The sequence below is a fragment of the Antedon bifida genome, chromosome 10 (assembly GCF_963402885.1).
Source record: "Antedon bifida chromosome 10, ecAntBifi1.1, whole genome shotgun sequence".
NCBI classification, from domain to species: domain Eukaryota; kingdom Metazoa; phylum Echinodermata; class Crinoidea; order Comatulida; family Antedonidae; genus Antedon; species Antedon bifida.
In genome coordinates, this window is record NC_136235.1 from 3,746,170 (window position 1) to 3,758,241 (window position 12,072).

The window sequence follows — 12,072 nt, forward strand, 5'->3', positions numbered from 1 at the left end:
TCATGGAATTTTACTGGCGCACAGGTGTAATAACCCTGGATAAAGTAATTATCAACGCAAATTTTGTATTTACAGTTACAAGCAATTGGACAGAGAGTGGTATTAGCATCAATAACTCAATTGAAGAAAACCAACCATCTCTAGCTAGTTTCCATAATCGGTTTGATGTTGTTTTTATTGACTCCACTGGGTACTTGAATTTTTGTGCAGATGTTAACAAGAATATTTATCTGGAGGTAGGACAGAATACACAATTTAAATATGACATCATATGCTATATATACAGGGATGAGAATTCTCCGCGCATGCTCGCGTTTTTAAAGTATTATTTTGAACCTCTCGATATTATTTCAAATCTGAAAAGTTTTTTTTAGGAGTAGGGGAAGGGCTGTGTTAAACCATGGATTAAGGAATAGAAGGATATGCATCGATGGTGACATTCAACATTTTTCCAACGCGCTTGCCTATACTAAAGCACTGCTGCCAATCAAAATAAAAGGTTTATTAAACACGGCCCTGCGAATCAGCCTGTTACATTTTTTGATAACAAAATATAGCCATGTAGAAATCGTATGCGCAGTCTGAATGTTCTATTGACATGTCTGTTTCGATGAATAATTGACAACAACAATATATTGCTGAATAATTCTGTTTTAGTTTCATCACAATGGGACTACTAAAAGTTCACTTTCTTACGACCGGTAATTTTAAGTAGTTGGTAATATTTGGCGTCAAACTGTTTGTGTAAATATTTGTGTAATGAAACTGGCCGCAGGGTTAATATCTTCACGAATGCCTAATTTCCAGTCGATGACTAATTGATTAAATGATTAATCCTTTTCTGTGAATATGCAGCACATAGTGTTTGTTATGCAGATAAAACTGTCAAAAACAAAGACCTGTTTCTGCTAAACGGTATATTTTTGTAGCAAAAAAGAACATAAGAATAAATAAAAGCATATTAACCATGACTGTTTCATACTACACAGGTTGCACATTCAGTGCGTCCCGCGTACGATCAACGATTAAGAAGATCAGACCCATAAAGAAATGGGCCCGATCGTCTCTATGATGGGCCCGATCGTCTCTATGATGGGCCCAATCATCCATGGGCCCTAGACGGCCCAGTGCTACTGCACTTTCGCACCACAATCTCTCGACCTTACCCAATTTAAAAACACGACCGTAAGTCTCTCTTTCAGGCGCGAAACTACTAATTTTGTGTTATTTTTCTTTTAAGTTGCGAATGGAAGCTGCACAAGCTGTTGCAATCATTGATGATAGAGCCTGTGATAGTTTTCATTGTTTGTATATGACCAGCCTACCCTTCACTTCCAGATTTGACCACTTATTTCAGTAAGTCAATTTAAATTTGTGCCATAAACATATTTTATGTTTTTACATTATTTATTAGACAAAAAACAAAATGACTTAATTGAATGCATTTTTTGTTATAGTATTTGTAATTTGTCACAACTTAAGATGACATGTTCATCACAAATGTGTGGTGACCAATCAATGGACCTTGGCGGAAACTATGTGCAGGCTAGCATCCCTAAGCTACTGGAATTCTTACAAGATGGACTGGATAAACGTGTTCACTTCATTCAATTGAAAACAACAGAAACTAAAGAGGTGTGTGATCAGTAAAACTTTATTGATCTCTGAAAGATAAATTCATTTGCTCGAACCAATTTCAAAGCATTACTATTTTGTAGTGTAGCTTTGCCACAATCCTAAGGTTCAGGGTTCAATCCTAACCAACTCCACTCCCTAATCATCAAATAAGACTTAGTTTACAATGATGTATAGTTTATATATTCATCCTGTAATTGTTGAGTTACTTGCTATTGGATGTTTATGAAATAAATATAATTTTTAATTTTAAACGTATCAAATTATTTCTTCATATTTCTGTTAATTACCTAATAAAATGATTTTTTACTCTTTAGTGGGAAATTTCATCACTACCACCAAGTTTTAATAAAGGGCTTCTGACATTTGGCTTAAACCTCAATACACAGTTTTCATCAATTATTTTGGATAAGGGTCCAGAATCAAACACACAACTAGCTAAAGTGTTTCGCAAATTCTGGGGTGACAAAGCAGAGATGCGTCGTTTTCAAGATGGTTCAATATGTGAGGCTGTTGTATGGCCTGGTAAGAGTCTGGCTGATAGGAGACTAGTTGTCAATCATGTTATCAAGTATATACTACAGCGGTAAGTCTTTTGTTATGTTTTTACTCAGGGTACCCGAGTCTAGGACTCACTCATCTTCTCCTCTTTTTCTTCCTCTTCCTCTTCTTCTTCCATCTGGACACTATTGAGCCAACTTTCAAGTCCTACTAGTTCTCTACGCGTCGTCTGACGGCTCTGAAACATGGCATGCATATACTAGGGTAATAGGTGAACAAAGCTATAGAGAGAAAATTTGACGTTTGGTATTTGGTAGCGAGGTTATTGATATCCCGTCTTATGACGTCATTACAGCTTCTTTTGCTGTACCCTGAGTATCGCACATTCGTGCTTGTTTTCTATAAATAATAGTAGTGACTACTGCCTACCTCAGTGGTTTTGGTTCAAATCTCTTACCTAATAGCAAAACATTAATACTACCTACCTACCTTACATTAGTTTTTATTTCCATAATTTATTCATTATTATATTATAAAATATAAAATGAGACTAAAAAAACTCATTTATCAACTATTTATTATCTTTAAAAAAAAAAGATAGTATAGTGATCATGTATGATTTATGCACTATAGTATTCTTACCTTACTAATAATGATTGATTAGACGTGGAAAGGTATTTCATGGCTGCAGTAAGTCTATTGTCCAATTTTATATTATTACAGCAGTACACACATAAATTGAAACGGTCTTAATTTATTTTAAACTTCAATGTACTTTTTTTTTTAAACTGAAAGTGTTATTGATTTTGTAATTAATATAGTTTTTCAACATAATAATATTTCTCTTTTACTGCAGATTTGCAAGCCTGGATCCAGGGTCAATCCATTGTGTTGCAGGTCAACTTGATTGTCTACTGAAGCCTCCAAGGCCTGACAGTACTGCAAGTAAAGGATTATCTAGAGGAACAGGGGAAGAACAGAGCTACTCGATAACACAAGTGTATGATAGCCTAAATAAACAATTAAGAGCTTTGAAGGACTTACCACTTGCTGTGACCTCAGTACAGGGTATTTCTCCAACTTTTAGGCACACAGAGGTAAAAGTAATAATAGATTTAACATTTATCCTATTTCAACTATTTTAATTGTCTGTTTTAAAAAGATAAAATAAGATTATAATGTAACGGTTTTCCCTATTTCATAGTCTTTTTTAAATAGCGACTTCATCATGTTTCATAATTATCTTTTTTAAATTTGATGCAGGTAAATAAGTTAAAGTGTTCATTCTATTTCATAATAATATTTATTTTTCTCATTACTTAAAGAATGGTAAACTTTATTATGTTATTTTTCAGGTTTTTGCAGCTAAACCGACATCACTGAATACCAGAGGGAATAAGGTTCACAAGTTTGTCCAGGTTCCATCTGCAGTAAATCCATCTTCCAGTTGGGTACCTGCTCATACAAGTATGTACCTTAATTTATAATCCTGCCTTTGTTGAGTGGCCGAGCGGTTAAGACAGTGCAACCAAAATTACGTAGCCATAACATCAGCAGGGGTTTGAGGCTCACATGGTTCTGGTGGTAGAACGAGTCTTCTCGGATAAGGACTAGAAACCGTAGGTCCAGTGCACTTTAAAGAACCTAGTACATCTTTCCAGACGAGTAGGGGGTTACTCTGGAGTATCAATACATCACAGCCACTGATCATAACTGGGCTCCCTGGGAGACCAGTCTTTGATTGAAGAGGTCGCCCAGTATAAATAAAGTATTTCAATTCAATTCATGCCCACACACAAATATTCTAGTTTTATTTATTGTCGTCAGTGAACCTGATTTTTTGGTTGAAAACACTTACTTCATGTATTTGTATATTATGAGCAGCCTCTAAACAATTCGGCACTTTTAAAAAATATGGAAAAATTCTTTTTTTTTTATTATTATTATATATAAGGAATAGATGTATGCACATTAATTAAGAAAGTACAAAACACACACTATCACAAATTTTATGATTGATACAAACACAGTATATATTTTTTTTGATGCAAATTGTTATTAAAACTATTGTTTTATAGTATTAATCCAGTTTGAAGGAAGCGGACGATGGCCTGACAATGTTGAGGCAGTACGTCGTATCAAGGCAGCTTTCAATATCAAAGTAGCTGAGCTGTTACACAAGCAACACCAACTCACGACATACGCCACAGCCACTCATATTGATGTACTCAAAGTAAGTGAAATGAGAATAACATTTATGTTTAGTACTTACAGGTGTATTGACCATTTTGTAGTTGATGACTTGATTTTAAAGTATCTAATGACCTGTTTCTGCTTGCAAAAAAAACCCTTTTTTTTTTCTTCTGGCACCAGAAATGGCCCTACTGAAAACGATGGGTAATATTGATGTCATTAAATAACAAACCACAGACATATGATGTGATCATAATGCCACCTCATGTACAAGAGTTACTTTCAGGGTACAGTAGTACAATATAATTGAAATTGTGTATTTATCAAGACAATATATTATGTAGCAACTGTTTCAACTTAAAAACTATAAATATAAGTTTTCCTAAAGCCAAGGCAAATTTGTCATGATGATTGTCTGGAGTGCAGTCGGTTGGTTGTTGACCAGTGACATTATTTACCATTCGCACTAAGCTAATTTAAGGAAAATACCCTTAAAATTTGTAATCACTTAAGGGAAATTTTTAACAATTTGATTTTAGTGAATAATCTAGTTTTAATGGAAATATCACACTTTTAGTGTGATTGGTGAATACGCTCAAAGGACTTTACAAATCTTTTAAATTATCTTTTCGATTTGCAATGACCGGTGGGAAATCAAGTCAACTTTTCCAAAAACTACTGTAATCGGACTTTCACAGAAAAATGTCTGATTTTTAGAATTTACTTTAACTAGGAACAAAGTTCACATCATCGTTGTCTATTTGATTTCAATTAGAAACGATTAACGACCTAGGGGCTAAGCATTGATGCATCATTGGACCTAGAAACCAAAAAACTCTGTCAAGGAATAGGCTTAATGTGCAAAATCAATTAACATTCCACTCTATGCCACATTATGTAGACATTTGTATTATAACATTTTATTGCCAAAAGAAAAATGTCTAAGTTTGAATTGAATTATAACAAATGTTTTATGTATTGTGTGTTACAGGGTTAGTGGATTACGAATATGGATTTAGGATAAATTGGGGAAAACCAATGGAGGAATTGTAGGGAGAGTAGATTAGGAAATAGATTTATGGAGAAATCTATAGATTTGGAATAAACCATTTTTGATGAAGAATAGTTGAATAATACGTACTACAAACTCTAATCCTAATACAGTGTGCTGCCATGGCCTTCTATGTTTAAATATATTCTTTTAAACATGCAAAGGTTATGATTTTACTAGGTTAATGCTGATGATGTTAAACTTAAAGTGTACTAATTTGTGAATGTCATTGTCTTAAAAGCCTATCAGGACATTGGGCATTATAAGCTCCATAAATCTGTATTTTGTTAATAGGTTATGAGTTGAATGTGATATAAGAACCTGCAGAATATGTTTGTACTTTAACCGAGGCTAAAAAAAGCAGTAAATTATGTTAAATTTGTTAACAGTACATCTTCTGTAGGTCATTTTTTTGCATTGAATCGGAAATAGTTTAGTTCTTATATAATTCAGGTGATATATATATACTTTTTTAAACCAAGGCTGATAAAAGAAGTGAATGTTAAATTTGTTACAATGAAAAATAGTGTAGGACGTACGTCATAACATATTTAACATAGCAGAACTGTAATTGTATAAGGAATGATTTCTTAAAATAAATGTTATGCCTCTTGTGACTTAATCAAGGACTTGTTCTGACTTGACTGGATAACAGATTATCATTTTAAAATACCTAAAATAATTTAAGAATTTTTTTCTGTGGAAGCCACAAGCAGTGCAATTTCCATTTTCTTGGACAATTAAAACCTTTTTTATTGTAATCCTGTTCTAGTACCAGACTACTCTTAAGTTTATCAAATAAAGAATACATTTTAAGCTTAAAAAATATCCAAATAAACATACAGAATTTAAACTAGAATTGAATGAATTTGACCGATAAAAATCTTGTGCGATTGCAACTTATTCAGAAACTTTAATTCATCTTTACCCACAAGGCATATGTACGATTAATACATTATCAATATCATGTAGAGGGTAGTTGTTTCTGTTGTAAACCGTCATTTACATATTGTCACTAGTGCTATAAATAATCTTTAACACACATAATATAATGTATGTTTTTAGCACCCATTTGCTGAAATGCCATATAAATCTTTATTCTTTATTACAAATTGTTAACAAAGTACCATTTTTTTGAATTAGTAGGTCTTGGCTACAATAACTTAATAATTGAACCAAACTAATTTCATAGTTTCAACCAAAAAATTATATTTCTTTAAATATTTCTTTCATTATTCCACAAATTCTTACATAATATCAAAGTATTCATTTTTTGTCTTGCTTTTTCAAAGAAGCAAACAACAATTTCGAAGTGTACTAACTATAAATTTGTTTTCCTTTTTTAGGCGGGGTTCAGTAATATAGGTAAAACTATTACTGTAATCCAGTCAAGTGTTTATTCCAACACATTTACAATTGTTTACATTACAAAATAAAATGTAATAGTTAATTATATCTCAACCGTAGGTTATAATAGGAAATAACGATTATTTACCTGACGTTTCGCCCACTATCAGTTGGCTTTCTCAAAGTGTAGTGACACGTATGTCACCGTTGACCTCTAGATGACGGGGTCAACACATTGGTCCACACTTGACTGAGTTTGCACCCACCCTCATCTCTTTTAAAATTGGGGGTCTTCCTGATCCAGATGGATTCCTTAACCCAGCGTCTTAATCTGACCGATTCCCTGTCAAATACTTTCAAATTATCCCAATCAAAAAAATTTAATTTAAGCTTCTTTCTTAAATCATTTACTGCCCGACATTTGGAAAAAATCATGTATAGTTCCTGTCCCGAAAAAGAATAGTGTAAAATGTATGAACACCAATGTGTTGACCCCGTCATCGGTGACATACGTGTCACTACACTTTGAGAAAGCCAACTGATAGTAAGGTAGGGTAAAGGTCAGGTAAATAATCGTTATTTACTATTATAACCTACGCTTGAGATTTAATTAACTATTACATTTTATTTGTAATTCCAACCGAATGAATCTTTTTAATGTGTTTACATTACAGTTATTGTTTTCTTAATTGTTTTTCATATAAACATTATTTCATTGGCAGGACAGCTATGTGTTTCGCCTGGTAGTCTCTCATCGTCGTGAAGTGCACTTACTAAAGGAGGTGTCCGACTCCACTGGTCTGCTAATGCAACGTGACAATCCAAAATCTCAAGAATTAGAGAAACGTATAGTTCATCTACCAAGGCTTACAAGTGCATTGAATGGGTATATATCAATTTAATACATAAAAAGTGTCCATGGAAATTTCAACTAATACTGCCATCTATGAGAGGCTAAATAACATAAATATTTATATTGTAAGATTAAATGATATTTATAAATTTATTTCTCCAGAAAATACAAAAATAATGTCAATAAACTTTATATCCTGATAAAAGGGCACCTACACTGTAAGCATAGCATTAATTGTTGGGTCCACAAACATAAGATTGGAAAAATTAGATAAGAACATAGGAAAAATATATCTAGATGAATAACAAAAACAATTTACATTTTTATTAGACATAGATATATTACTATTTACCCTCTCTCCAACATATTGTCTTGTAGACTGTCTGCAGTCTGTCTATCACCATAACAAAACAATGATGTAATTAAAAGCTAAAGTAATAATGAATCGTTATAACAGATAAATCCATATGCTTGGAAGACAATGTACAATAAATCAAATAAATGTCTTCTTGCAGATAAGAGAAAACAGACCCAAAAGAATTGAAATGTCTTTCCCCTCTGGGTTAATTGAATATTTTACTCGATAATACAAATGGTAATTTTTTCCCTTCCTTCTCGTGCCTTCATGGAGGAATACTTTACCTACTGTAAGTTACCAGAGAAAGCTATCGTGAGTTCTTAAATTGTAATTCTGATAATTATTTCACCTGGAGCAATTGATACAATCTTTAAAATTATTGCAATGTAAATGTTTAATTTCAATTAATTGTAGTGGAGCTGTATCTTGGTGGTTACATTCTTGCATTCCAATCCCAAGGCCAAGGGTTCAATCCTGACCTAGTGCCAAGGTTATAACTCACAACTCTTTCAACTCCACTCCCTTAGCCTCAAATAGTTTATCGATCCTGTAACCGGCGAGTTTGTGCTCTCTGTTGGGTGTGTATGAACAATTTTTGGTTTTTGTTGTCTTCAAATGTACATACATGTTACATGTTACAATGAATATGCCTCTTACCAATTTTAGTGTGGTTTTCCTCTCTGCTTTAGTCTTCAGCAGCAGTATTCCACATTTGGTGCAACCGTGAGACTGTGCAAGAGATGGGTTTCAGCCCAACTGCTGTCGAATCATATCTCTGAAGAGTCAGTTGAGCTTCTCGGGGCCTACTTGTACCTTTCTCCTTTACCATATCGAGTTCCAAGGTAGGTTTGTTAGGCCAAAGTTATGTCTTTAAAAACTAAACTTGTCTTCCAACATCTTCAAAGTAAATTCTATAATCAAATTAGTTTAGTAACTACCTTACTATAATACGATGGGAATTCATTGAGTCCTTCAACTGGTGAACATGTACTACATATTAATGTCAAATTTACTGTGGTGAATGAAATCCTGCTTTACAGTCAATTAAGGCAACATGCACTCATTTAGTATTGGGTGCGCTTATGCCGTCACGAAACTCAACTGTGTCGGCATAAGCGCTCCGAGCAACTGAACGCAACTGACAGGCGCACAAAAAATGTTGACATAAGCTTAGTTCATTTCAGTAACCCTCTTTGAGTTGCACATGTTCTATTTTTTTTTAAACGATAATGAATGATATAAAACAAACAAATAAATACTTTTTTGTATATTGCACAGTATGTATTTCTCACTTGTAGTTTAAATTAAAATCACCTAATATAGTGTAACATTAAACACTGCTTAGATGAACTGTTTTATGAGTCAGGGAATTTTTAGACTTAGACAAGGTAGATTATTATTACGAATGTTGTGTGTTTTTTTTCTTAGTTTGCCGCTGGTAGGGTTTTACCGCTTTCTAAAGCTGTTAATTAATTACGACTGGAATGGTTCACCAGTGATTGTTAACTTCAATAATGAGATGACGGGTAATATTCTTTTTTAACTTTCATGTTTTCATCACTTTGCTAATTTTTAACGTCTTGTGTGTGTGTTTGTCTTATGAGTGGATTGTCACCTGTATATCAGGACAGTAAAAAAAAATCACTATTGGTTTAAAACCATGGCAATGTGTTTATTAAATAGAATAATATCATAGTGTAAAACCCTAATATTGTGGTTGCAGTTTTTAAGATGTTGATGTCAACATTTACTAGTGTGAATAAGCCATAAAAATCTATTTATAGCAGTTTCAAAATGTGACACATTGATACTTTCAACACTTACTAGTGTGAATACAGTTTAACAATCAGTTTATTGGAGTTTCAGATTCACATGTCTAGAGAGGACAAACCCTAATAATCAGTTCATTACAGTTTCAGATCGTGACACGTTGAAGAACTATTTTTCAAACAACCGTGCTAACCTACCAGTGTTATTTGTAGTGACTCCTTGGGACAGGGAAGAATCGGTGTGGACCAAAAAATCACCAACAGTACAGGTATTTAAAACTATATTCTATAATAATTTTTTTCCTCTGTAGTTGCCTAAACATTGATATTTTACCACATATCATTATTATAGAGCAAGTCAAACGGCCGAGCGGTTAAGCGGCTCCATTTACCGTACCGTAAGAGCCAACAATATCGGCAAGGGTTCGAGGCAGACTGGCTCCTAGTTCTGCTGGTGGACAAGTCTTTTTGGATAAGGACTATAAACCGTAGGTCCAGTGTACACAGTTATAACCTGTGTGCACTGGACCTAGTTCATTATTCAAGACGTCTAGGGGGTTACACCGGTGAACTTGTTCGGAAAATAGCCCCTGTATCGGGAGGATTACAACCTATCTGATAGGAGAGTGATTAATTTACTGTTGGTAATCCTTAGACACATTTGCCTAAAGACATACAATAACAAATATCGACAGACAAACAAAGGCATGAACTATGAGGCATAATTACGTAGCCATAACATCGGCAGGGGTTCGAGGCTCACTCACTCCATGGTTCTGGTAGTAGAACGGGTCTTCTCGGATAAGGACTATAAACCGTAGGTCCAATGTACACAACTAGCTCGTGTGCACTTTAAAGAACCTAGTACATCTTTCGAGACGAGTATGGGGTTACCCCTGTGTATTAGTACATCACAGCCACTGATCACCAACTGGGCCCTCTAGGAGACCAGTCCTTGACTGAAGAGGTCACCCAGTATAAAAATAAACAAACAATTACATAATAATTATAAAAGATACAGTTAAAGCTTTCCACATTAAAATACACAAACATAATAATGTTTTAGTGTAAAAATATGTATTAAAAGTTAAAAGGTTAAATAATATATAGAATTCAACTGATATACAAATTTAGCATCAAGCTAGAATACCATGAACGTGTTTTAAAATTTTACCAATAAATTTAATGTGGTTTTGATGTTTTTTATTCAAAGTTATTGTCAGCTACTTCCTAGTCTGTTGTTGATTGAAGAGTTTAGTTTTTTTAAACATCCTCTTGTCTTGATGATGTATTGATGGAAATACTGTATACTGCTTTTAGACACATTGCAGAACTCCACTTTTTAATTTTCACATGTTTATACATTTTCTGTGTATGTTATTTGAGGAAAAGCTATTTTAAATGGTCAAACAAAATTATGCAATCTCCAATATTAAATATTTTGTTATGTATTAAATATTTTGTAATATGGCTGAACATAATGGGGTAGATAAACTAATGGCCCAAATAAAATGGTATTAAGTATACCTTGTATAACACTGATGCAATTACTATTGTTCTTTGTGGCAATAAAGAAATCTGAAAGCTTCAAATGACAGAGATGGCAATTCAAGTAACAATGACATATTTATTACAAACTATTCACATATTTCTCTTTTTGAGGAATTTATTTATAAATAATAATAATAAAATCCTGGATTGATGTTTTTAACATTTTTACCAAAAAATGGTTGGCCCAAATCTTGGATTTATAATGTTTTTAACATTTTTTACCAATACATTAAAATTGGATGAGGAAATTGGATATATTACACCAAAGTGGTGACAAGATCAGGACAATGTTGTATATATATTTTTTCTTAGAAATAGTTGAGCCATTGAGGTTTTAATTTGTATTTTAGTTGCAATTATTAAATGTCAATGACTTGTGCTTAATCTTTATTTTATTTCCGTGTTTGCAATGTCGACTGGGGCAAGAGTTCAATTTAAATGCATCTGTGTATTGCGAATGTTATTGTACTTCCATTAGGAACAACAATAAATTTGTCATGGATATTAATAAATACCGCCGGGAGAGCACTCTTGATGATAATGTGATGAAAGTGAAAGCATATCGTACCCAGCAGTTTAACAACATTTTTTTATTATTTTAAGTACTAAAGGTGAAATTAAGGGCAGAAAGATTTGGGTTGCTGATTGAAATTTGAAAACTTTATCAAAATATTTCCATTTTTATCAAATTATACTCATAAATTAAATTGCTACAGCTATCAAACCATCAGTTACTTCTATGATGTATGGCAACAAATAAACGAATATTTGCTCGGATCGGTGACACAACTAAAGGACGTAGCGCAACACAAGT

At 33.3% G+C, this 12,072-nt stretch overlaps 1 protein-coding gene across 3 annotated transcripts in view; it reads left to right on the forward strand.

The window, feature by feature from the left end:
• LOC144854712 (nucleolar protein 6-like) overlaps positions 1-12,072 on the forward strand; it is a 38,284-nt gene that overhangs the window by 5,855 nt on the left and 20,357 nt on the right. For all 3 annotated transcript variants that reach the window (XM_078712659.1, XM_078712658.1, XM_078712660.1), the window contains exons 9-19: positions 76-236; positions 1,241-1,356; positions 1,458-1,635; positions 1,953-2,221; positions 2,993-3,233; positions 3,492-3,603; positions 4,215-4,369; positions 7,450-7,613; positions 8,628-8,780; positions 9,367-9,464; positions 9,852-9,976. In XM_078712659.1, the coding sequence (XP_078568785.1) occupies positions 76-236; positions 1,241-1,356; positions 1,458-1,635; positions 1,953-2,221; positions 2,993-3,233; positions 3,492-3,603; positions 4,215-4,369; positions 7,450-7,613; positions 8,628-8,780; positions 9,367-9,464; positions 9,852-9,976 (1,772 nt within the window). The remainder of the gene's footprint in view (positions 1-75; positions 237-1,240; positions 1,357-1,457; positions 1,636-1,952; positions 2,222-2,992; positions 3,234-3,491; positions 3,604-4,214; positions 4,370-7,449; positions 7,614-8,627; positions 8,781-9,366; positions 9,465-9,851; positions 9,977-12,072) is intronic.